The 26,751-nt window shown below is 48.4% G+C and overlaps 1 protein-coding gene across 14 annotated transcripts in view; it reads right to left on the bottom strand.

Moving 5' to 3' along the window:
* Positions 1 to 254: 254 nt before the first annotated feature.
* ADAM22 (ADAM metallopeptidase domain 22) overlaps positions 255 to 26,751 on the bottom strand; it is a 283,448-nt gene continuing 256,951 nt past the window's right edge. For 2 of the 14 annotated variants that reach the window (XM_056519133.1, XM_056519135.1), the window contains exons 29-32: positions 26,416 to 26,482; positions 21,583 to 21,669; positions 3,414 to 3,537; positions 255 to 1,143 (exon numbers count right to left, since the gene is read on the bottom strand). In XM_056519133.1, the coding sequence (XP_056375108.1) occupies positions 1,123 to 1,143; positions 3,414 to 3,537; positions 21,583 to 21,669; positions 26,416 to 26,482 (299 nt within the window). In that variant the 3' untranslated portion in view covers positions 255 to 1,122. Of the gene's footprint in view, positions 1,144 to 3,413; positions 3,538 to 7,982; positions 8,060 to 21,582; positions 21,670 to 26,415; positions 26,483 to 26,751 lie in introns of those variants that run through there. The other 12 variants (XM_056519138.1, XM_056519141.1, XM_056519140.1 and 9 more) reach the window with 9 other exon arrangements.

The following is a 26,751-nucleotide window of genomic DNA, read 5'->3' as shown; positions in this document are numbered from 1 at the left end:
TATATATATTTATATCTATATATATGTGTGTATATGGCACAAACATTCAGGTTTTCGATGCCATGTCTCTTGCTTACATATGAAATCTCTATTTTTATCTACATCTTAAAATCTACATAGTCATTCTCTGTCTCACCTAGGTCCAACTAGGGTGCCTCCAGCTGTTGCAAAACTGCAACTCCCAGCATGCCCGGACAGCCGAAGGCTGTCCGGGCATGCTGGAGTTGTAGTTTTGCAACAGCTGCAGGCACCCTGGTTGGGAAATAGCGGTCTATATAGGGCTCTCAATCTGCTCTGGGGAAGGGGGGTCCTTGGCCACCACAGTTGGAGATGCATTTGTTGCCTTTTACTTACAATATCAGTGCTCTATTTATTGTGATATATTTTATTATTTTAATTTTTTTTTTTTTCATTTTCCAGACCGTCCTGGTGTAAAACTAACAGTGTGCTCACGTCTCATGAAATCATGTAATTATACCTATTATTATAATTTTTTTTTTCTTTTTACAATTTAAAATGTACATATGTACAAAACGAGTGATTATAAATGTTGTAATTTAGGCAAAATTTGGGCTTTTTTTTTTCTAAATAAAAAAAAAAAAAAAAGCGTTATTATCCTCTATGGTTCCATGCGTACTCTTACAGAACAATGTTTTCTATAGCAAGTGGAAAACTTCATATGTGCATGCATCGAACAGAAGTGACCACTAGGGGGGTAGCAATCGTGCGTGGAAATGTTTTTTTTTTTTTTTTTTTCCGTGGACTCTTGGTGGTTAAACAATAGATGGTTTTATGCGCTAGGCGAAATTTTAGACCTCTTGTTCGGCAGATATGAGAATTTATACCTGCTGTGGGAAAATGATATCTATCATGCATAAGACGCCTCCCTGCCGCCGCCCCTTTTGCTGAGACCATTGACGTTGGGCTTTAATTCCCTCTTTCGAATCAGGATTTAAGTCTATTTCTTCCACCCTTTCCGGAATGGGAAAGTATTATCGGTAGTGAGAGCCTCTTCAGGAAGGCAAAGGTCTCTGTAAACAACAATGGTCCGTCAGTATTGGTCGATGAGTACAGTGTTAACGCTTCGGATTCCACCGCCAAGAAAAAAAAAACATTCTTCATCTAGATGGATGTTTCCCACAGCTGTAGAGAAAGAAAAAATTGTCAAAAGTTGCATAAAGTTTTGACTGTATGGAGATGGGAAGAATCTGGTAACCAGTCCCCCCTCCTCTCCACCATACTGTTATATAACGTCTTCACATTGCCAAAATTATTGGTTATTTATAGGAACAATATTCAGGAAGATAAGTAGCCAATGTTCTGAAGGTTTCCCTCCAGAAAAAAAGAAAAAAGTGAATATAAAGTAGACTGATATGTGGCTTTTCTTAAAAGAGATGGACTCCTCAGGGGCGGGCTGTGACTTGCCAGGTTGTTTCCCTGCAGTGGCCACTACCGGTGAAATGGAGTATTACATGACAGCTATTGAGACAAAAGGCCTTCCCTGTGAGAAAAGTAAGGCTCTATTCTAATTGAACTCACTGACATAGAGCGGGTTATGTTCTGGCTCAGAGAACCTGTTGCCACTCTGTGGTATCCCTATGCCATCATCGGTCATATAGACAGAAGTTGTCTTGGGTCTCATTGGTTTGTAAGATGCATGCGTACAAGAGTGGAGATAGCACTATTTCCTTATGGCAGAGTGACCATGTATACAGTCTAGGGATGTCCTGATACCATTATTTTTAAGGCAGACTACAAGTACTGATACTTTTTTGCAAGTACTCACCAACACCAATTACTGGTACTTTTTTTATGTCATGTGACAGCAGAGGTGGCTATAGACTTTGTGAAGTCATAGGCGTAGGTTGAACATGAAGCCCTCACTGACATTCATAATGAAGGGAATCTGTCATCAGTGTCACCCGCATTAACCTGTTGGTACAGGCTGGTAGTGCAGGTGGCAGTGATGATAACGATACTTACCTACCTCCGCTCCATGGCCCAATTCACCTGGTATCTTGCTTATTATCACAACAGGGCCCAGCAGAGAAGCAGTAGTGGTGACGTCAGCGTGCTTTTGCCCGGCACCATTCCTGCCGCCGGAATAAGGAAGATAACAGATGAACAGGACAACGGATTGGGGCTAGGTAAGTATCGCTATCATCACTGTCACCACACTACACACCTGTACCAATAGGTTAGTGTGGGTGACACTGATGACAGATTCCCTTTAAGATATGCCCCTAGAATTTAGGTAGTAAATCCCCCTATTGGGTAAAAAGCCCCCAAAAGACAGGTAAGTAGGGAATACCCCCTATTAGGTAGAAGCCTCCAGAAAAAAGTAGGCATTTCTATTATGTTGAATCCCCCATTAGGTAGGAAATCCCTCCTATTGGGTAGGGAGTGCTCTGAATCTCAGCCTTTTTTACCTGTATAAAAGACACATGTCTACAGAAGAAATCAATCAGATTCAGAATCTCTCCACCATGGCCAAGACCAGAGAGTTGTCCAAGTATGTCAGGGACAAGATGGTAGACTTACACAAGGCTGGAATGGGCTACAAGACCATCGCCAAGCAGCTTGGTGAGAAGTTTACAACAGTTGGTGCGATTATTCACAAATGGAATAAAATATAAAATACCTGTCAATCTCCCTAGGTCGGGGGCTCCATGTAAGATCTCACACTGTGGAGTTTTGGTGATCATGGGAACGGTGAGGAATCAGCCCAAAACTACACGGGAGGATCTTGGCAGTGATCTAAAGGCATCTGGGGCCATAGTTACAAAGAAAATGATTGGTGACACACTATGTTGTGAAGGACTGAAATCCTGCAGCACCCACAAGGTCTCCCTGCTCAAGAAAGCTCATGTACAGACCCGTCTGATTCAGATGTTTACTGGCAAACTTCAGACAGGCCTGTACATATGTTTTCTTGAGCAGGAGGACCTTCAGTCCTTCACCACATATTGTGTAACCGATTGTTTGAAGCTGATTGACTGCTTCTGTGGACAGGTGTCTTTTATACAGGTAACAAGCTGAGAATGGGAGCACTCCCTTCAAAAGAGTGCTCCTAATCTCAGCTCAGCTTGCCTGTATAAAGACACCTGGGAGCCAGATAGTTTGCTGAGTAAAATGCAAATCAATTCATAAGTTATTTGAAATGTGTTTTTCTGGATTTTTTTGTTGTTATTCTGTCTCTCACTGTTCAAATAAACCTACCATTAAAATTATAGACTGATCATTTCTTCATCAAGGGGAAAATGTACAAAATAAGCAGGGGGTCAAATAATTTTTTCCTTCACTGTACATCGTCTGGAGTGATACAATGATGTACAGTGGCGATCAGTGTTTTATTAGGGACCCCCATAGACTATGGCAGCCCTACTCTACTAGAACGGCTACAAGGTGCCTACCCGTGCACTCTGTCTGCTTGGTTTCTTCTCCTCATCGGGAAGAGGCGGCATCGGGTACGGGTATTTTCTGCTAGAAGCAATGGATCCTGTAGATGAGGATGGAGACTTGGCAGGTGACAGCGTTCTGTTAGGATAAGCACACAATAAAGCAGGGACATTACAGCATTACCATACAGGGTGACATTTATAGGGACCCCACCGTTCAGATGACTCCATTGTCCTTTATATTATATAGCCATTTTTGATCCAACTTGTTTCGGTTTTGGTTTCTGGCTTCCTCATAAAATTCTCCAATACCCTGCAGTATAATGGAGTCGTCTAAATGTGGATAATCCCATAAATGTACAGGAAGTGATGATATGATCTTCATTCAATAGGTTGGATTTTCCGACAGAATTAAGAAGCAGGCCTCTGATTGGTTGTTAATGGTTACAGCAGATTTTTTTTTAAATTAATCTGTGCACCATTAACCCTGCATATGACGTGTTCTGTTGTATTATGGCGTTATGGTTGAGGCGGTGACGGATGTGATACCTCGCAGAACCAGTAACATGAGATCTTTCTGCAACGTCAACAAAAAATTTAAGGAAAAAAAATATATCTTGTATTCAGCGATATTGGCTGGTACGGAATGTGAGGATATGGATTACCAAAGAGGCAAAGGAAATTGTCCAGAATAACCCTGTCTACGGACACTGCTCTGTGCCAACTGTCTACAACAGTGCGTTCCAACCAGGGTGCCTCCAGCTGTTGCAAAACTACAACTCCCAGCAGGCCCGGACCTGGGAGTTGTAGTTTTGGAACAGCTGGAGGCACCCTGGTTGGGAAGCACTGGGCTACAGCTTTCTTTTTATTGTCAGTGTTAAAGCTGCTTATCTTAGCTCATGCAGCACAACATGCATCTATTTTGACACCAATCGATTTGTTTTGTCCCTGCTCCTTTACACTGCCTAGAGATGAATATGCATTGTATGGATAACTTTCACTTACTAAATTCGCTGGGTGAGGCACTTAGTGTTTTCTGCAGGAGAAGGGACTCCTACTTTTTACAGGAGCCCCTGCTCCCGAACAGTGACCAGCCTGGAAATAAGTATACATTGTAGCTTTCACTCACTACATTCGCTGGATAAAGCACTTAGTGTACTCTACAGGAGCAGGGACTCCTGTTAAAAGTAGGAGTCGCTGTTCCTGTAGAGAAAACTAAGTGCCTGCTCCTGTACAGTGATCAGCCTGGGGATAAGTATGCATTGTAACTTTGACTTACTACATTTTCTTGGTCAGCGCTTAGTGTACTCTACAGGAGCAGGGACTCCTACTTTTAACACGAGTCCCTGATCCTGTACAGTGATCAGCCTTGAGATAAGTATACTCTGCTGCTTTTACTCACTACATATGTTGCTCAGTGTACAGTACAGGAGCAGGGACTCCTACTATTCACAGGAGTCCCTGCTTCCGTACAGTGACCCACCTGGAGATAAGTATGCATTGTAACTTTCACTCACTACATTCGCTGGGTCAAGCGCTTAGTGTACACAACAGGAGCAGGGACTCCTACTTTTTACAGGAGTCCCTGCTCCTGTACAGGAATCAGCCTGGAGATAAGTATGCATGACTTCTTTAACTCACTACATGTGCTGCTCATTGTACTTTACAGGAGCAGGGACTCCTACTTCTGACAGAGTACAAGTACATACACTGCATGGGCAATCAGGGCACTTCCACATCTAAATCAGGATCTGGATGTGAAACAAATTTGACAGTGATATTTAGTCTGGGAGATCTGCACATCCCTGATAACATGCAGTTTCACGGTAGGCCAGTGATTCCCAACCTTACTGTCAATTTCTGGGTCTTCCTGCCCATTCTTGTCACCCCCTGGGGATGGGATATCTAATGGGGTGGATAAAAGTAGAGTTGAGCGAGCTTTCTGAAAGTTCGGCTTGCCAAACTTTCGGAAAGTGTTTGGATTGTGCTGCACATGGCAACTTACCTCTTTTGTTACAGTAGACCAGCATTGGGGGATACATAATACAGCCATCTAGTTAACTAATGCCGCTTAGCAGAGCTAATTAACTTCTTCCTTGTTGGGCAAAGTTGCACTCATGGCTGTAAGATGCTCAGCCCTGGCAATGCCAGTTTTGCACGAGCCGAACCTGACAATGTTCGAAAGTTCAGTGAGCCACGACCCCCCTGAAATTGGGATAAAATAAGGGCTCTAGGCTCATTCAATTCTAGTTAAAAAGTAGGACTATGAGATGTTCATGGTCTAACAATCTCAACGATTATATACGCTAGCACAAAGAAGGGCAGAGAAAAGGAGCAGCACGGTCATGAATGGGGAAACCATGGATGTGGAGCAGATGCAAGTAACAAACTGTGGCTAATATGACTAATATGGTGCGCCGCCATGCAAAAAACACTGCTGCAGTGTCCTCAATGCCACATGAGCTGAGTTCTCATCTCCAGATATCACCTAACAACACAACTAGTATTTCCCACTCCTGATCCAGGCTAAAATATCATTGACCACCTGGTATTGTCTGCAAAAACATAACGCAGTGAATTAAAGTGAAAAAATAACGAGCGAGAGGGGGTGCCACAGCTTAAAGGGGTACTCCGCCACTTGACATCTTATCCCCTATCCAAAGGATAGGGGATAAGATGTCTGATTACAGGGGTCCTACCACTGGGGCCCCTGTAATCTCCCTGCTGCACCCGGCATTCGTTTAGAGCATCGGGTGCAGTGCCGGAGGCTTGTGACGTCACAGTCAAGCACCCTCAATGCAAGTCTATGGGAGGGGGCATGGCTTGAGGGGGCGTGGTTGTAACATCACAAAGGGGGCATGACCGTGACGTCATGAGCCTCTGACCCCGTAACGCCAATCATTCGGCATGGAGCGAAGTTCGCTCCGCGCAACAGATGACTGGGGTGCCGCAGCCCAGTGGCAGGACCCCCACGATCAGACATAAGATGTCTAGGAGCGAAGGGCCCTATTAAGACACCATAGAAAGTAGGTCAAGCTGAAGACGGCTGTTCATACCTGTGGCCAGGGGTATAACAAGAGTACTATATAACTAACATTTCAGAATAGGGAAAAATATAATAATAAAGAGCAGAGATTACTTTTACATTAATAAAATAATGAAATGAGAAAATGGTTTAATTTCTAAATGATATTTAAAAATACAAAAAAAAGTTACAAATTTGTTTTGCATTTATTAATCCATCCAAAATGTAAGACCTATCTAAATAAACTTTTCACACATAAATGCTTGTTTTCTCACCACCTTCTATGTTTGTCTTTTTCACACTTTTTAAGGTGAATTTGTTAGTAAATAGATTGTGATTTGGAGATTTTGTGTAGCCACGCTCCCGTTTCAGGATTTCTTGAGATTGTGGACGGTGTTGGAGGTCAGGTTGGGGATTTTTTTTAGGTGCAGATTCTGGTGCAATAGTCATGTGCCAGAACTTTGGCACAAAACTTGTCCTAATCAACTCGTAAACACTTTAGTACGTGAAGCCATTATCCAATAATGTCGCAACTGAACACAGAGAGAGACCTCAAAACCAACCAAATGCACTAAACAACTAACAGACTGTTAGTTAATCTGACAGAATGTGAAGCAAAACCCGAAACAAGGATCTCTAAAACCTGACAATCTTAGTAAATCTGGACCTATGTCCATAGGGGTTTTCCCAACTCACAGATTATCAGCTTAATGAATGGAGCACTCCAGCTCTCCATTTATTCTCTATGGGGCTTGTGGACATTGCCAATTGTTGAGCTCTAAAATAAATGGAAGGAGCAGTGTACGATATACAAGGGGGAATGGCTAGGGAATAGTTTGCGCTTACCCTCGATGGTTGTGCACACCATACACAACAATGGAAAAGAGTATGGAAATAATAAAATCCTTCTGCAGCCCTCCTGCCCAGACAGATGGATACGAGGTAAGAACAGCTTCAGCAGAGGTAGGCGGGGTGACAGGTGTCGAATGGATCAAACCAGGATAAAAGTGGGACCAGCATGCAGCGCATTTCCTGGTTCACAGGCCGCTTTGTCATGCCTACCTCTGCTGAAGCTGTTCTTACCTCATAAGTGCCGAGCTTGGCAATGTTGGAAAGCCCCATAGAGAATGAATCATTGGCTGTGCATCATGTTCCAATTTTCCTCAGTTCTCGTGATCAGTAGTGGTCCTAGTGCTCGGACCTCTCACCAATCAACTTGTTATTCTCCCATCCTGTCGATAGGGGATAACTTTCCAAATTGGTATAACCCAGTTAAATTTTGGGAGTGACACCAACTCAACAAACAGCGCTATGTGGGGAAATACAAGCTTTAAGGGATATACAAAAATGAGCCATCAGTGTACAGACTGCTGTCTATGAGTATGAACCACCCTACAGCTTTTACTGGGATTAAGGACAATGTAAAGAATTTTTACCAGAGGTAACCACACTTTAAAGCGTACCTATCCTTATATATATTTATATGTTTTCTGTTTCCATAGATTGAATACATTTGAGTTTGTAATATAGCTTATTAGAGAAAGTGACACCTTTCTCACCTTCCGACAGCCTGTAGTCTCTCTCCATGTCTGCAGGCTCTCTGTTCAGAAACCTTCTCAGTCACCAAAAAATCCATCTAGTGTAAAACAGTAAATAGAAAACAGGGAAGAGGGGGGATGCAGCTGCAGCTTTCAATGAAACAGCATGATAGGAAGATGGAAAGGAGGGAGGGGGGTGTAGCAGAGGGAGAGATCAGATTGGCCTAGAGCGCACAGCAGAGCTCTGACAGGACACCGGGAAGAGTCTGTCTACTCTACCAGCAATAGAGGAGACCCAACATACATCTAATATACAACTACAGGAGCTTAAAGATAAATGTTGATGGTTTTTATAACGATAGGTACGCTTTAAGTAAGTTATCAACTCAATGTCCTTTTTGTTTTAGAAACAAATCTGATTAATGGTGCAAATTGAGAAACGTGAAATGACAATGACCTTTCCAAAACAGCTTTGCCCTGACCAGTGATGTGAAAGGGAGTGATTTCTAGGGGAACAGTTACAATCTATAATATAGGGTACACAGGCAATAACTGATGTTCCGTCTACATTCTTTAGTCACACGAAGGTCACCTCGATTTAAAGCATGTCCATTAAAGGAATTATCCAGGAAAAAATATCAGCACCACTCGTGTCCTCAGGTTGTGTGCGTTATTAAAGGGGTACTCCACTCCCCAGCTGCTGGGGAGCGGACTTCAGGGGTCACCACGCCCCTTTCATGATGTCACGTCCCGCCCCCTCAATACATGTCTATGGGAGGGGGCGTGATGACCATCACGCCCCCTCCCATTGACTTGCATTGAGGGGGTGGGGGCGTGACGTCACGAGGGGGCATGACGACCCCCAAAGCCTGCACCCAGCATTCGGAACTAAATGTTCCGAACGCTGGGGAGTGGAGTATCCCTTTAAAGCTCCAATAACTTTAATGGAACTAAGCTGCAATAACACACACAACCTGAGGACAAGAGTGGCGCTGTTTCTGAAAGAAAGCAGCTGCTTTTATTATAATCATGGATAACGTCTTTAATTTCAACTACATAAGTGTGGAACTGAGGACAATGGGGGGAAAAATACTCATGTTTCTGCTGACTTGACCACAGACTCTTAGGCTATGTTCACATGGTGGAATTTCAGAGCGGAATCCAGCAGAAAAATTGAGTTTGGAAATTCTGTTGCAGCAGTGTTCCCTAGTTTTCAATGGAATTCTGCTGCACACTATGCACACAACCTTTGGCTGTCCGGGCATGCTGAGTAGTTTTGCAACAGCTGGAGACACCTTGGTTGGGAAATACTGCTAAAAGGAAACTTTTGACCTAAAAGGGAGTACTACTGTATGTACAGGTGGCCCTGATAGATGTATAGTTTATACGTGTCACCTCCTTTATACTAGCCTTCCTCAAAAAGTAGATATTGACCTGCACAAATTCCAGGTTGGGGTTGTATACCGGCTCGTACCCATGGGAATCCATTAATTTCAATGGATCGAATGTCATCTACTAGTGACTACGTTTGGTCCATTTCACATATATTGGACTCAAAAGCACAAGTGGCCACATTTTTGAGTCCCGCAAAAAACTTTACATATGCTTAGAAATGGATGGAAGAAACTATTAGAATACATTTGGTCCAATGAAATTAATGTATTTGGCATGGGTAAGGCATAATATACGCGGGCATATCATTCTGTCAATGTCTACCACAAACATAATGTCCAATTAGATGGGAACATACCCTAAGACAACTGGTCAATCAGCCAACCTCCAAAGAACATTTCCTTGTAGTCCTTTATGGTCCTTCTATAGGCAAAGGCAAATTGGCTCACCATCGGAAGATAGGAGTCTAGGAGTGCACGGATATTCCACAAGTGTGGCGGCTGCAAACAATAGCAGAAAAGGGATCCAGGAATCCAAGGGTGTCGGAAAAGTTGAAGATTTATTAAATCCATATAAAAGTCCAAATGAACATACACGTAGTCTCAAACACAGGAACACAAAGGACATGACTTGTTTTGTGGCGAACAACTTAATCATAATACTTATGATTAAAGTGTACCTGTCATTATCAAAAACTTTTTAAATAATGTAGATAATACTATTATGTGTATATTTGTAATTATTAAAAAATGATTAAAAAATTTGTATATTTTTTGGGGGGTGAAAAAATGCTGTCCCTACAGCTATTGCCTGTGTGTCTCTGTGAGGACAAGCAGGGCTCTGTGCAGGCTCCTAGCTTGTCAATCATCCTGACATACGATCTTGGAGCATGTCATGGAGCCTCAGTGTACAGAGCCCTGCTTGACCTCAGTCCACAGAGCCATGCTTGTCCTCAGTGCACAGAGCCCTGCTTGTCCTCAGTATACAGAGCCCTGCTTGTCCTCGGTGTACAGAGCCCTGCTTGTCCTCGGTGTACAGAGCCCTGCTTGTCCCCGGTGCACAGAGCCCTGCTTTTCTTCAGTGTACAGAGCAATGCTTGTCCTCAATGTACGGAGCCCCGCTTGTCCTCCGTGCACGGAGCCCCGCTTGTCCTCAGTGCACGGAGCCCCGCTTGTCCTCTGTGCACGGAGCCCCGCTTGTCCTCAGTGTACGGATCCCCGCTTGTCCTCAGTATACAGAGCCCGGCTTGTCCTCAGTGCACAGAGCCCCACTTGTCCTCAATGTACAGAGCCCCGCTTGTCCTCAATGCACGGAGCCCCGCTTGTCCTCCGTGCACGGAGCCCCGCTTGTCCTCAGTGGACGGAGCCCCGCTTGTCCTCAGTGGACGGAGCCCCGCTTGTCCTCAGTGGACGGAGCCCCGCTTGTCCTCAGTGGACGGAGCCCCGCTTGTCCTCAGTGGACGGAGCTCGGCTTGTCCTCAGTGCACAGAGCCCCGCTTGTCCTCAGTGCACAGAGCCCCGCTTGTCCTCAGTGCACAGAGCCCCGCTTGTCCTCAGTGCATAGAGCCCCGCTTGTCCTCAGTGCACAGAGCCCCGCTTGTCCTCAGTGCACAGAGCCCCGCTTGTCCTCAGTGCACAGAGCCCCGCTTGTCCTCAGTGCACGGAGCCCCGCTTGTCCTCAGTGCACGGAGCCCCGCTTGTCCTCAGTGCACAGAGCCCCGCTTGTCCTCAGTGCACAGAGCCCCGCTTGTCCTCAGTACACAGAGCCCTGCTTGTCCTCGGTGTACAGAGCCCTGCTTGTCCTCGGTGTACAGAGCCCTGCTTGTCCCCGGTGCACAGAGCCCTGCTTTTCTTCAGTGTACAGAGCCATGCTTGTCCTCAATGTACGGAGCCCTGCTTGTCCTCCGTGCACGGAGCCCCGCTTGTCCTCAGTGCACGGAGCTCCGCTTGTCCTCAGTGCACGGAGCCCCGCTTGTCCTCCGTGCACAGAGCCCCGCTTGTCCTCAGTGCACAGAGCCCTGCTTGTCCTCAGTGCACAGAGCCCCGCTTGTCCTCAGTGTACGGATCCCCGCTTGTCCTCAGTATACAGAGCCCGGCTTGTCCTCAGTGCACAGAGCCCCACTTGTCCTCAGTGCACAGAGCCCCACTTGTCCTCAATGTACGGAGCCCCGCTTGTCCTCAATGCACGGAGCCCCGCTTGTCCTCCGTGCACGGAGCCCCGCTTGTCCTCAGTGGACGGAGCCCCGCTTGTCCTCAGTGGACGGAGCCCCGCTTGTCCTCAGTGGACGGAGCCCCGCTTGTCCTCAGTGGACGGAGCCCCGCTTGTCCTCAGTGGACGGAGCTCGGCTTGTCCTCAGTGCACAGAGCCCCGCTTGTCCTCAGTGCACAGAGCCCCGCTTGTCCTCAGTGCACAGAGCCCCGCTTGTCCTCAGTGCACAGAGCCCCGCTTGTCCTCAGTGCACAGAGCCCCGCTTGTCCTCAGTGCACAGAGCCCCGCTTGTCCTCAGTGCACAGAGCCCCGCTTGTCCTCAGTGCACAGAGCCCCGCTTGTCCTCAGTGCACAGAGCCCCGCTTGTCCTCAGTGCACGGAGCCCCGCTTGTCCTCAGTGCACAGAGCCCCGCTTGTCCTCAGTGCACAGAGCCCCGCTTGTCCTCAGTACACAGAGCCCTGCTTGTCCTCGGTGTACAGAGCCCTGCTTGTCCTCGGTGTACAGAGCCCTGCTTGTCCCCGGTGCACAGAGCCCTGCTTTTCTTCAGTGTACAGAGCCATGCTTGTCCTCAATGTACGGAGCCCTGCTTGTCCTCCGTGCACGGAGCCCCGCTTGTCCTCAGTGCACGGAGCTCCGCTTGTCCTCAGTGCACGGAGCCCCGCTTGTCCTCCGTGCACAGAGCCCCGCTTGTCCTCAGTGCACAGAGCCCCGCTTGTCCTCAGTGCACAGAGCCCTGCTTGTCCTCAGTGCACAGAGCCCTGCTTGTCCTCAGTGCACAGAGCCATGCTTGTCCTCAGTGCACAGAGCCCCGCTTGTCCTCAGTGCACAGAGCCCCGCTTGTCCTCTGTGCACTGAGCCCCGCTTGTCCTCAGTGTACGGAGCCCCGCTTGTCCTCAGTGCACAGAGCCCCGCTTGTCCTCAGTGCACAGAGCCCTGCTTGTCCTCAGTGCACAGAGCCCTGCTTGTCCTCAGTGCACAGAGCCATGCTTGTCCTCAGTGCACAGAGCCCCGCTTGTCCTCAGTGCACAGAGCCCCGCTTGTCCTCTGTGCACTGAGCCCCGCTTGTCCTCAGTGTACGGAGCCCCGCTTGTCCTCAGTGCACAGAGCCCCGCTTGTCCTCAGTGCACAGAGCCCGGCTTGTCCTCAGTGCACGGAGCCCCGCTTGTCCTCAGTGCACGGAGCCCCGCTTGTCCTCAGTGCACGGAGCCCCGCTTGTCCTCAGTGCACGGAGCCCCGCTTGTCCTCAGTGCACAGAGCCCGGCTTGTCCTCAGTGCACAGAGCCCGGCTTGTCCTCAGTGCACGGAGCCCCGCTTGTCCTCAGTGCACGGAGCCCCGCTTGTCCTCAGTGCACGGAGCCCCGCTTGTCCTCAGTGCACAGAGCCCCGCTTGTCCTCGGTGTACAGAGCCCTGCTTGTCCTCGGTGTACAGAGCCCTGCTTGTCCCCGGTGCACAGAGCCCTGCTTTTCTTCAGTGTACAGAGCCATGCTTGTCCTCTGTGCACGGAGCCCCGCTTGTCCTCAGTGTACGGATCCCCGCTTGTCCTCAGTATACGGAGCCCGGCTTGTCCTCTGTGCACGGAACCCCGCTTGTCCTCAGTGCACGGAGCCCCGCTTGTCCTCAGTGCACGGAGCCCCGCTTGTCCTCAGTGCACAGAGCCCCGCTTGTCCTCAGTGCACAGAGCCCCGCTTGTCCTCAGTACACAGAGCCCTGCTTGTCCTTGGTGTACAGAGCCCTGCTTGTCCTCGGTGTACAGAGCCCTGCTTGTCCCCGGTGCACAGAGCCCTGCTTTTCTTCAGTGTACAGAGCCATGCTTGTCCTCAGTGCACAGAGCCCCGCTTGTCCTCAGTGCACAGAGCCCCGCTTGTCCTCAGTGCACAGAGCCCCGCTTGTCCTCAGTGCACAGAGCCCCGCTTGTCCTCAGTGCACAGAGCCCCGCTTGTCCTCAGTGCACAGAGCCCCGCTTGTCCTCAGTGCACGGAGCCCCGCTTGTCCTCAGTGCACGGAGCCCCGCTTGTCCTCAGTGCACGGAGCCCCGCTTGTCCTCAGTGCACAGAGCCCCGCTTGTCCTCAGTGCACAGAGCCCCGCTTGTCCTCAGTACACAGAGCCCTGCTTGTCCTCGGTGTACAGAGCCCTGCTTGTCCTCGGTGTACAGAGCCCTGCTTGTCCCCGGTGCACAGAGCCCTGCTTTTCTTCAGTGTACAGAGCCATGCTTGTCCTCAATGTACGGAGCCCTGCTTGTCCTCCGTGCACGGAGCCCCGCTTGTCCTCAGTGCACGGAGCTCCGCTTGTCCTCAGTGCACGGAGCCCCGCTTGTCCTCCGTGCACAGAGCCCCGCTTGTCCTCAGTGCACAGAGCCCCGCTTGTCCTCAGTGCACAGAGCCCTGCTTGTCCTCAGTGCACAGAGCCCTGCTTGTCCTCAGTGCACAGAGCCCCGCTTGTCAGTGCACAGAGCCCCGCTTGTCCTCTGTGCACTGAGCCCCGCTTGTCCTCTGTGCACTGAGCCCCGCTTGTCCTCAGTGTACGGAGCCCCGCTTGTCCTCAGTGCACAGAGCCCCGCTTGTCCTCAGTGCACAGAGCCCGGCTTGTCCTCAGTGCACGGAGCCCCGCTTGTCCTCAGTGCACGGAGCCCCGCTTGTCCTCAGTGCACGGAGCCCCGCTTGTCCTCAGTGCACGGAGCCCCGCTTGTCCTCAGTGCACAGAGCCCGGCTTGTCCTCAGTGCACAGAGCCCGGCTTGTCCTCAGTGCACGGAGCCCCGCTTGTCCTCAGTGCACGAAGCCCCGCTTGTCCTCAGTGCACGGAGCCCCGCTTGTCCTCAGTGCACAGAGCCCCGCTTGTCCTCGGTGTACAGAGCCCTGCTTGTCCTCGGTGTACAGAGCCCTGCTTGTCCCCGGTGCACAGAGCCCTGCTTTTCTTCAGTGTACAGAGCCATGCTTGTCCTCTGTGCACGGAGCCCCGCTTGTCCTCAGTGTACGGATCCCCGCTTGTCCTCAGTATACGGAGCCCGGCTTGTCCTCTGTGCACGGAACCCCGCTTGTCCTCAGTGTACGGATCCCCGCTTGTCCTCAGTATACGGAGCCCGGCTTGTCCTCAGTGCACAGAGCCCCGCTTGTCCTCAGTGCACAGAGCCCCGCTTGTCCTCAATGCACGGAGCCCCGCTTGTCCTCAGTGCACAGAGCCCCGCTTGTCCTCAGTGCACAGAGCCCCGCTTGTCCTCAGTGCACAGAGCCCCGCTTGTCCTCAGTGCACAGAGCCCCGCTTGTCCTCAGTGCACAGAGCCCCGCTTGTCCTCAGTGCACAGAGCCCCGCTTGTCCTCAGTGCACAGAGCCCCGCTTGTCCTCAGTGCACAGAGCCCCGCTTGTCCTCAGTGCACAGAGCCCCGCTTGTCCTCAGTGCACGGAGCCCCGCTTGTCCTCAGTGCACGGAGCCCCGCTTGTCCTCAGTGCACGGAGCCCCGCTTGTCCTCAGTGCACAGAGCCCCGCTTGTCCTCAGTGCACAGAGCCCCGCTTGTCCTCAGTGCACGGAGCCCCGCTTGTCCTCAGTGCACGGAGCCCCGCTTGTCCTCAGTGCACAGAGCCCCGCTTGTCCTCAGTGCACAGAGCCCCGCTTGTCCTCAGTACACAGAGCCCTGCTTGTCCTCAGTACACAGAGCCCTGCTTGTCCTCGGTGTACAGAGCCCTGCTTGTCCTCGGTGTACAGAGTCCTGCTTGTCCCCGGTGCACAGAGCCCTGCTTTTCTTCAGTGTACAGAGCCATGCTTGTCCTCAATGTACGGAGCCCCGCTTGTCCTCCGTGCACGGAGCCCCGCTTGTCCTCTGTGCACGGAGCCCCGCTTGTCCTCTGTGCACGGAGCCCCGCTTGTCCTCAGTGTACGGATCCCCGCTTGTCCTCAGTATACGGAGCCCGGCTTGTCCTCAGTGCACGGAGCCCCACTTGTCCTCAATGTACAGAGCCCCGCTTGTCCTCAATGCACGGAGCCCCGCTTGTCCTCCGTGCACGGAGCCCCGCTTGTCCTCCGTGCACGGAGCCCCGCTTGTCCTCAGTGCACGGAGCCCCGCTTGTCCTCAGTGCACGGAGCCCCGCTTGTCCTCAGTGCACGGAGCCCCGCTTGTCCTCAGTGTACGGAGCCCCGCTTGTCCTCAGTGCACAGAGCCCCGCTTGTCCTCAGTGCACAGAGCCCCTCTTGTCCTCAGTGCACAGAGCCCCGCTTGTCCTTGGTGTACAGAGCCCTGCTTGTCCTCGGTGTACAGAGCCCTGCTTGTCCCCGGTGCACAGAGCCCTGCTTTTCTTCAGTGTACAGAGCCATGCTTGTCCTCAATGTACGGAGCCCTGCTTGTCCTCCGTGCACGGAGCCCCGCTTGTCCTCATTGCACGGAGCCCCGCTTGTCCTCTGTGCACGGAGCCCCGCTTGTCCTCAGTGTACGGATCCCCGCTTGTCCTCAGTATACGGAGCCCGGCTTGTCCTCAGTGCACGGAGCCCCACTTGTCCTCAATGTACAGAGCCCCGCTTGTCCTCCGTGCACGGAGCCCCGCTTGTCCTCCGTGCACGGAGCCCCGCTTGTCCTCAGTGCACGGAGCCCCGCTTGTCCTCAGTGTACGGAGCCCCGCTTGTCCTCAGTGCACAGAGCCCCGCTTGTCCTCAGTGCACAGAGCCCCGCTTGTCCTCAGTGCACAGAGCCCCGCTTGTCCTCAGTGCACGGAGCCCCGCTTGTCCTCAGTGCACGGAGCCCGGCTTGTCCTCAGTGCGCGGAGCCCGGCTTGTCCTCAGTGCACGGAGCCCCGCTTGTCCTCAGTGCACGGAGCCCCGCTTGTCCTCAGTGCACGGAGCCCCGCTTGTCCTCAGTGCACGGAGCCCCGCTTGTCCTCAGTGCACAGAGCCCCGCTTGTCCTCAGTATACAGAGCCCTGCTTGTCCTTGGTGTACAGAGCCCTGCTTGTCCTCGGTGTACAGAGCCCTGCTTGTCCCCGGTGTACAGAGCCCTGCTTGTCCTTGGTGTACAGAGCCCTGCTTGTCCCCGGTGCACAGAGCCCTGCTTTTCTTCAGTATACAGAGCCCCGCTTGTCCTCAGTGCACAGAGCCCTGCTTGTCCTCGGTGTACAGAGCCCCGCTTGTCCTCAGTGCACAGAGCCCCGCTTGTTCTCTGTGCACTGAGCCCCGCTTGTCCTCAGTGTACGGAGCCCCGCTTGTCCTCAGTGCACAGAGCCCCGCTTGTCCTCAGTGCACAGAACCCGGCTTGTCCTCAGTGCACGGAGCCCCGCTTGTCCCCAGTGCACGGAGCCCCGCTTGTCCCCAGTGCACAGAGCCCGGCTTGTCCTCAGTGCACGGAGCCCCGCTTGTCCTCAGTGCACGGAGCCCCGCTTGTCCTCAGTGCACGGAGCCCCGCTTGTCCTCAGTGCACAGAGCCCTGCTTGCCCTCAGTATACAGAGCCCCGATTGTCCTCGTTGTACAGAGCCCTGCTTGTCCTCAGTGCACAGAGCCCTGCTTTTCCTCAGTGTACAGTGCCCTGCTTGTCCTCAGTGTACAGTGCCCTGCTTGTCCTCAGTGCACAGAGCCCTGCTTGACCTCAGTCCACAGAACCCTGCTTGTCCTCAGTGTACAGATGCTTGTCCTCAGTGCACAGAGCCCTGCTTGCCTCAGTATACAGAGCCCTGATTGTCCTCGTTGTACAGAGCCCTGCTTGTCCTCAGTGCACAGAGCCCTGCTTTTCTTCAGTGTACAGTGCCCTGCTTGTCCTCAGTGTACAGTGCCCTGCTTGTCCTCAGTGTACAGTGCCCTGCTTGTCCTCAGTGCACAGAGCCCTGCTTGTCCTCAGTGCACAGAGCCCTGCTTGTCCTCAGTGTACAGATGCTTGTCCTCAGTGTACAGATGCTTGTCCTCAGTGTACAGTGCCCTGCTTGTCCTCAGTATACAGTGCCCTGCTTGTCCTCAGTGTACAGAGCCCTGCTTGTCCTCAGTGCACAGAGTCCTGCTTGTCCTCAGTGCACAGAGCCCTGCTTGTCCTCAGTGCACAGAGCCCTGCTTGTCCTCAGTATACAGAGCCCTGCTTGTCCTCAGTGTACAGAGCCCTGCTTGTCCTCAGTGCAGAGCCCAGCTTGTCCTCAGTGTACAGAGCCCTGCTTGTCCTCAGTGTACATTGCCCTGCTTGTCCTCAGTGTACATTGCCCTGCTTGTCCTCAGTGCACAGAGCCCTGCTTGTCCTCAGTGCAGAGCCCTGCTTGTCCTCAGTGTACAGAGCCCCGCTTGTCCTCAGTATACAGAGCCCCGCTTGCCCTCAGTGTACAGAGCCCTGCTTGCCCTCAGTGCACAGAGCCCTGCTTGACCTCAGTGCACAGAACCCTGCTTGTCCTCAGTGCACAGAGCCCTGCTTGTCCTCAGTGTACAGATGCTTGTCCTTAGTGTATAGTGCCCTGCTTGTCCTCAGTATGCAGTGCCCTGCTTGTCCTCAGTGTAGAGCCCTGCTTGTCCTCAGTGTACAGAGCCCTGCTTGTCCTCAGTGTACATTGCCCTGCTTGTCCTCAGTGTACATTGCCCTGCTTGTCCTCAGTGCACAGAGCCCTGCTTGTCCTCAGTGTACAGAGCCCTGCTTGTCCTCAGTGCAGAGCCCCGCTTGTTCTCAGTGCACAGAGCCCCGCTTGTCCTCAGTGCACAGAGCCCTGCTTGTCATCAATGCACAGAGCCCTGCTTGTCCTCAGTGTACAGAGCCCCGCTTGCCCTCAGTGTACAGAGCCCTGCTTGCCCTCAGTGTACATTGCCCTGCTTGTCCTCAGTGTACAGATGCTTGTCCTCAGTGTACAGAGCTCTGCTTGTCCTCAGTGTACAGAGCCCTGCTTGTCCTCAGTGTACAGAGCCCTGCTTGTCCTCAGTGTACATTGCCTTGCTTGTCCTCAGTGCACAGAGCCCTGCTTGTTCTCAGAGTACAGAGCCCTGCTTGTCCTCAGTGCAGAGCCCCGCTTGTTCTCAGTGCACAGAGCCCCGCTTGTCATCAGTGCACAGAGCCCCGCTTGTCCTCAGTGTACAGAGCCCCGCTTGCCCTCAGTGTACAGAGCCCTGCTTGCCCTCAGTGTACATTGCCCTGCTTGTCCTCAGTGTACAGAGCTCTGCTTGTCCTCGGTGTACAGAGCCCTGCTTGTCCTCAGTGCACAGAGCCCCGCTTGTCCTCAGTGTACAGAGCCCCGCTTGCCCTCAGTGTACAGAGCCCTGCTTGCCCTCAGTGTACATTGCCCTGCTTGTCCTCAGTGTACAGAGCTCTGCTTGTCCTCGGTGTACAGAGCTCTGCTTGTCCTCGTTGTACAGAGCCCTGCTTGTCCTCGTTGTACAGAGCCCTGCTTGTCCTCAGTGCACAGAGCCCTGCTTGTCCTCAGCGTACAGTGCCCTGCTTGTCCTCAGTGCACAGAGCCCTGCTTGTCCTCAGTGCACAGAGCCCTGCTTGTCCTCAGTGTACAGATGCTTGTCCTCAGTGCACAGAGCCCTGCTTGTCCTCACTGTACAGTGCCCTGCTTGTCCTCAGTGCACAGAGCCCTGCTTGTCCTCAGCGTACAGTGCCCTGCTTGTCCTCAGTGCACAGAGCCCTGCTTGTCCTCAGTGCACAGAGCCCTGCTTGTCCTCAGTGCACAGAGCCCTGCTTGTCCTAAGTGTACAGATGCTTGTCCTCACTGTACAGTGCCCTGCTTGTCCTCAGTGTACAGTGCCCTGCTTGTCTTCAGTGCACAGAGCCCTGCTTGTCCTCAGTGCACAGAGCCCTGCTTGTCCTCAGTGCACAGAGCCCTGCTTGTCCTCAGTGTACAGAGCCCTGCTTGTCCTCAGTGTACAGAGCCCTGCTTGTCCTCATTGTACAGATGCTTGTCCTCAGTGCACAGAGCCCTGCTTGTCCTCGTTGTACAGAGCCCTGCTTGCCCTCAGTGTATAGAGCCCTGCTTGTCCTCAGTGCACAGAGCCCTGCTTGCCCTGCTTATATAAAGGGTTCTTGTTAACGACAGGCACACTTTAAGTAGTTCACCACGAAATGCATCAAGTCCTCAGTGTTCATGTCTTGACACTGCTTGCATGTTCATTTTGACGTTGATATGGATTAAATAAAGCTTCAAGTTTAATCCCTTTTCTGCTATGTTATGGTCCTTTTTTCACGCAAAAAGTAAATGCCTGTCAGAAATTCCACATGGTCAATACAATAACAGTGAAGAGCGCTTAGTTATAATCCATGGTAATCTAATGCGTATGACTGACTTGAATCAGAGTTTAAAGGGGTATTCCAGGCAAAACCTTTTTTTTATATATATCAACTGGCTCCGGAAAGTTAAAAAAATTTGTAAATTACTTCTATTAAAAAATCTTAATCCTTCTAATAATTATTAGCTTCTGAAGTTTTCTGTCTAACTGCTCAATGATGATGTCACGTCCCGGGAGCTGTGCATGATGGGAGAATATCCCCATAGGAACTGCACAGCTCCTGGGACGTGAGTCATCAGAGAGCAGTTAGACAGAAAACAACAACTCAACTTCAGAAGCTAATAACTATTGCAAGGATTAAGATTTTTGAATAGAATTAATTTACAAATCGGTTTAACTTTCCGGAGCCAGTTGATATATAAAAAAAAAAGTTTTGGCCTGGATAACCCTTTTAAGGAAGATCAGGTCCAACCTAGAACATTCAGGAAAGAAGATGTTCTAACTACTTCTACAACCATGCGAAGAAGTGGTCAAACTGTGGCTCTCCACTGTTTCACCCCAGCAGAAGATCAACATGTTGGAGACCACCGATGTAGAGAGTAAGTTATAAAAATTTACATCTAGGACTTCAATTTCTGGACGTACTACCAGATATCTCATGCCATGCTTCCGAACCAGTGAAATAGACATTGCAGTGAATTCGGTGATGGCTTCTCCAGGAAGAACATGCTGTTAACGTGAGATGTCTGTGGCCTTCAGAATCGACTTCCGAGAGTTATTGGTTATTGGTGAAGGGGGTGGCATGCACTACACCCTCTATCAATTGCTTCAGTGACACGACATAGATAAGAGCACCATATCTATAGTACAAAGCCAAACTCACAAAAAGCAAAAAAAATAAATAAATAAAACAATAAAAAAAGTATGGGGAAATTTATCAAAACTAACACACAAAGGAAACATGGAGGAGCTGCTTATGGCAACTAATCAGGACACTGCTTTGTATTTCCAAAAATGAGAGCAGGAATCTGATTGGTTACTAGGGGGCAACTCCTTCATTTACTCCTATTTTTTTTTTTTTTTTGATAAACTTTTTCCCCTATGGTTCCATGAATTGTCATCTACTGAAAGAAAAATACATCCCCAAACGAAAAAGTCTAAGTGTGGATTGGTGTCCACCGGGATCCTATGCGGATCTGTAGGATTTATGTTACTTTTTGTGTCTTTGTTACTATGCAGTGCTGGTTATTTTTTGCCTCGTCTGAAGTATCGTTGACCACCTGATATATGTATATATGGTTGTCCACCATGTACCTTATGCATAAATGTAGGTGATGTCCATCCAAATGTGGTTCAAAGTATGTACAGTACGCCGGTTCTTCAGTGAATTTGCTATAGTAAATCTGCTAGAATGACGCTCTATTTCCAAAGTAGCGCCACTCTTGTCCATAGACGGTGTATGGCATTACAGCTGAGCCCCATTCACTTTAACAGGGATGACCTGCAATACCACACACAGTCAACATGTTTAAGGGTGGTGCTGTTTCTACAACCCCTTAAACATTCAATATACAGTACATGTGTTTGGATGGACATCTCCTTTAATGAAACATAAAATAACCCACCGCTCTATGTTTATTTTTCATTTAAGGGGATTGTTTTCTCCTTTAAGGTTTATATATATGCACTCACACTACTAGATATATACATAAGCAGACAAGCGTATACATGTACAGTAGGAACCGTATATGCATACTGTATGTAGGAATGTATATATGCCAAGCTCCACCATAGCAATATATATTGCGACATTGCTCGCAACGTAAATTAAAGCGTTTCCGTTCCGTAATACCTAATGTACGGTCCGTCTGTGTTTTTATTCACATCTTCTACCCATATAGCTACATAATGTTCTTTTTTGTACCAGGGGTTAAAATACCTGCAGAAAGTGATAGGAGGAACAGGAAGAACAGAGAAAGCAGAATATACAGTCTGAAAATACAACACGAGCACAGGAAGAAAGAAAGGGGAACAAAAAGGAGGAGAGAGGTAAAGGCTGGGTTCACATTTGTCCAGCGATCCGGCAAAGTCCCTGATGGGAACATATGGGAATGCCAAATGGCGCAAGCTAGAACTTTTGCATCTGGCATCCCATCTGTTGCTCCATAGGCTGAAATAGGGTACGGTGCCGGACCTAAGGACCATCTGACATATCTGCCATCCGGTGCTAATTCACCAGATCCAAAAACCCATCATGCTGCGTTTTTGTTTTTTTATCTGGCGCCTTCAGGCCGCATGGCAAGTATGACAGACACTGCATATATGTGCACAAGGCCTAAGCAAGCAATGAATATAGGACGATCAGCATGCAAGGAGAAATCATATTAAAGAAGAATTATTGCCTCTTGGGAAAATACAATTATTTACGCTAAAGTGTACAAATTAAGATGCAAAGAAGTGAGTAAACAGTACCACACCTGTGCTCAGGTCGTGAGTGGTATTACAACTCCACTCCTGTCACATCAATGGAACTGAACTGCAACGAACGAGGACAAGAGTGGTGCTGTTTCTGGAAAAAAAGTAGCTATGTTTTTACTAAACCTCGATAAACCCATGTTCACACACTGCAGATTTGTCACAGATTTGTTGTGGTTTTACTGCAGATTTTGACTTTCCTATAGTAGTTGATTGGGAAATTCTTTAAAAAATCTGCAGTGTGTGAACATATACTTAAGATTATCCTCACGGGAACAGAGATGCTGCAGACTTGTTGCAGATCTTGCCCAATAACTTTAATAGTTAAGTCAAAATCTGCAACAAATCTGTAGTATTGTAGAGTCATGATGCCTTCAGTGCATAGTGCGGAATATTTCAGCTTCCTTTGCAAGCTGTTGGGCAGAGCTGAGCACACAGTAGAGATCAGTGCTGCTGAGAAGGGGGGGGGGGGGGGGTGCGGTGACAGAGGAAGTTCTCCCCTGTATGGCTTCAGATGATGTCACACCTGCCAGCGAACGCCCCTTCCCAGTCTTTGGAGCTGACTGAGATTGAGCAGAAGATACAGAATAACATCAAGGCAGGGGGTGGTTTATCATGATGGGGGAGTGAACTGGGAAGATTAAAAAATGAATCAAGATCATGACAGGTACTCTTTAAGTGATGTGTGAACACACCCTGAAGGAGGTATATGAAATCAGAAAAATGTAGATTGCTTTGCTTCTGAAACAGCACCACTTATGCTCAATAGCTTGAAGCTTATTCCCATTCAAGTCATTATCTGCAGTACCAGACACAGCCTGTGGACAACAGTGGTGCTATTTGTGGAAACAAAGCAAAATCATTTTCTAACCTCATAAACCCTTCTACATATCAATGAACTTGAAGAACAAATCTAACGTAATGTCCAATGAAACTGGGTGCCACGGGGTGGGTGGATCATATGTGGTTGCAGATCATGTGGTATAAACAAGTCTATGCCGTTACCAACAGTGAATACGATCCTAAAGGAGTTGCTTTAGGGAAGTATATACAAAAAGAAAGTTCCAAAGCCACCACACTACCTGGATATGTTCTCAGCAAATGATACTGCCTGATATGCATGGCTCCTGTGGCCCCTGTTGTCTTCTCTGGCTGCTTGATATTCTTCCCTACCCCTGCAGCATGAATACTACATTCTCTGTCAGTCACTCCAGCTCTGCTCTACCTGCCGGCCAGTTCCGTCTCTGGGAGCAGAGAGATTCAGTGTGTGATTGGGTGAGGCTGCACACATCTCCCAGCTCTCAGCACTAACCTGCACTGCATATCAGAGGCGGCCCCAGAGAGAGAAGCCACCTTCATGACCTCTTGGTCATGATAGCGCATAGGGCGAAAGGTTGTTTGGCTTACTTACACCCAGGGCAAAGATTCAACTAGCTGTCCTAGCCTGCTATCTAAATACCCTGCAGAAGGTAGAGTGGTTTGTAGGCATATGCCCCGCCAGTTACATCCCATCCCATCTCCCTAGTTACACCCATGGTCAAGAATAGTCCAGCTGGGGAAACTATCTCTGAGCACTAAAAGGTAGTTACCTGCACATATGCAATCTGTATGATTTTAGATGTTGTACTATCTTGCTTTGCATGCAATGAGTCTCTCTCATATATTAGTTTCACCGTTTAAGTTGCATTACTGAAATAAATGAACTTTGCCCAATATTCAAATTTTTTTTCCGAGGTTCACCTGTAGTTGCCCCATTCCTCTCTTTTTACCTTTCTTGTAAATAAGCACACCATATGCTAATTTCCAGTCTTCTGGGATGACTCCTGTTACCAGTGACTGGTTAAATACATTTCTTAGTGGTTTGATAGAACACTGCTAAGCTCTGTTAATAACCTTGGGTGTATCCCATCAGGCCCCTGTGACTTATTTGCCTTAACTATAGACAGCTGACTTAGAACCTCTTCCTCTGTAAAGACACATGCATCAAAAGATCTATTAGTCTTCCTCCCTAACTGAGGTCCTTTTCCTTCATTTTCTTTTGTAAAAATTGAAAAGAAGTATTCATTAAAGGGGTACTCTGCTGCTCAGCATTTGGAACAAACTGTTCCAAATGCTGGAGCTGGCGCCGGGAGCTTGTGACGTCATAGCCCCGCCCCCTCACGATGTCACACCCTGCCCCGCCCCCTCAATGCAAGCCTATGGGAGGGGGCGTGAGAGCTTTTTATTTAGTAATTCCCTGCTTTTTTTAATTATTTGTGTTGGGTTGTTCCTAAATCCTATGTTGGTTACATTTTTAATATATTTAGGGTTAAAAAAAAATATTATGTTCAAGGATATACATATATGATCACCAATATATTCAATGCTCTGCCTTACACTCCACTCAATAGTCTGATAATAACAGTGTTTCCCAACCAGGGTGCCTTCAGCTGTTGCAAAAATAAAACCCTAAATATGCCCGGAAAGACAACGACTGCCTGGGCATGCTGGGAGTTGTAGTTTTGCAACAGCTGAAAGCACCCTGATTGGGAAACACTGTCTTATATGAAAGGCGCTATATATATATATATATATATATATATATATATATATATACAAAACAGTTATGTACATAGAAAAATAGATAGCATATAGACTGTGAAGTGTTATTAACAGTAATCTATTACTATATACATATATATATATATATATATATATATATATATATATATACGGTATATATATATATATATATGCTTTCTATGCACCAGTTATGTATTCTGTCCCAACTGAAAAAAAAATCCTATATATATATATATATATATATATATATATATATACATACACACACTGTATATATCAATTTAGAGAGATGCAACCAGATTCCCCGTCATTGTGTTAAGAAGCTGTCAGAAGATGACAGGCTGCCATTTACAACAACCTGTATTCTGCGTATGGTGCAGCAGACTGTAGATAGGCTGCAACCAAGTCACTTGGAATTTGCCCTAATGCTATGTTTATCAACCGGTGTGCCCTAACGCATTGCATAAAACTTCAGTGAATGATGACTGTCGAGTGATCTGCAAGCATGGAAGGCAATGAAACGACTTATTTTTCATTAGGTTGCCCAGCTTTACTAGTTTAAGCCAAGATATTAATCGGTGTTTCCTAACCAGAATGACTCCAGTTGTTGCAAAACTACAACTACCAGCATGCCCAGACAGCCAAGCATGCTGGGAGTTGTAGTTTTGCAACAACTGGAGGCACACTGGTTGGGAAACACTGATGTAAATACTTTTGGCTGCCAGGATGTCGTGTGATTTGTTGGTCTGGAATGGTTGAAGAGCCACAACCAAGCCTTAAAGTGAACGTCCATCATTTAACACCAAGTTATTATCAGGTCTTACATTGTGTGATTAATTATTCTATAATATATCTGTTTTAATTCATCATACAAAGCTCCAGATCCTCTGCATAGACATAAAAGTTAAATTAAAGAATCCTAGCTGTATAAAGCCGCCACTAGGAGGAGCTTTACTGCATACTGGTTTATTATTAAGGTCAAGGCATAGATTGTATGCAGTAAGGCGCTAAGCTCCCCCTACTGGTGGCCGTACATAACATTGATTTTATCATCTAACTCTGTATATGGCTGAGGATTTCAAGCCTTATAGGGCTACTCCCCTGAAAAACTTTTTTTTTTTTTAAATCAACTGGTGCCAGAAAGTTAAACAGATTTGTAAATTACTTCTATTTAAAAATCTTAATCCTTCTAGTAGTTATCAGCTGCTGTATACTACAGAGGAAGTTCTTTTCTTTTTGAATTTCCTTTCTGTCTGATTACAGTGCTCTCTGCTGACACCTCTGTCCATTTTAGGAACTGTCCAGAGTAGGAGCAAATCCCTATAGCAAACCTATCCTGCTTTCTACAGTTCCTAAAATGGACAGAGGTGTCAGCAGAGAGCACAGTGGTCAGACATAAAGGAAAATCAAAAAGAAAATAACTTCCTGTGGAGCATACAGAAGCTTATAAGTACTAGAAGGATTAAGATTTTTTTAATAGAAGTAATTTACAAATCTGTTTAACTTTCTGGCACCAGTTGATTGAAAAATATTTTTTTTCAGTGGAGTACCCCTATAGATATACGAAATAAATGCCGTTTACAGGTGGACGTTCACTCAAAGCCGCGTATATACTCTCCGAGGCCTGAAGAATTCTTGATATACTCACTCGGTAGAATTGGATCGTGGTCTGAATCTCTTTCCTCTTAGTTTTTTCCTGCTGCTGCTTATGTTACCTGTAAGATATTAAAATACAGTATATTTTTGTTAAGATCAGCTCAATGATAGCACAATGACATAGGACTTAAAGGAAAAGCTTTTTATTACAAATAGCAACATAGTAGATATGCTGTAACCTCCCTGCCTATCCCAAATGGGGCTCAAAATCGTAATACTAAAGGGAAATACACATCAAATAAATGTCCCAATTTCGTAGAGACTGGCTGACTATCTAATGCAGTGTTTCCCAACCAGGGTGTCTCCAGCTGTTGCAAAATGACAACTC

The sequence above is a fragment of the Hyla sarda genome, chromosome 5 (assembly GCF_029499605.1).
Source record: "Hyla sarda isolate aHylSar1 chromosome 5, aHylSar1.hap1, whole genome shotgun sequence".
NCBI lineage: Eukaryota > Metazoa > Chordata > Amphibia > Anura > Hylidae > Hyla > Hyla sarda.
Note: the sequence above shows the minus strand (reverse complement) of the source record. Positions and strands in the feature narration are given on the sequence as shown.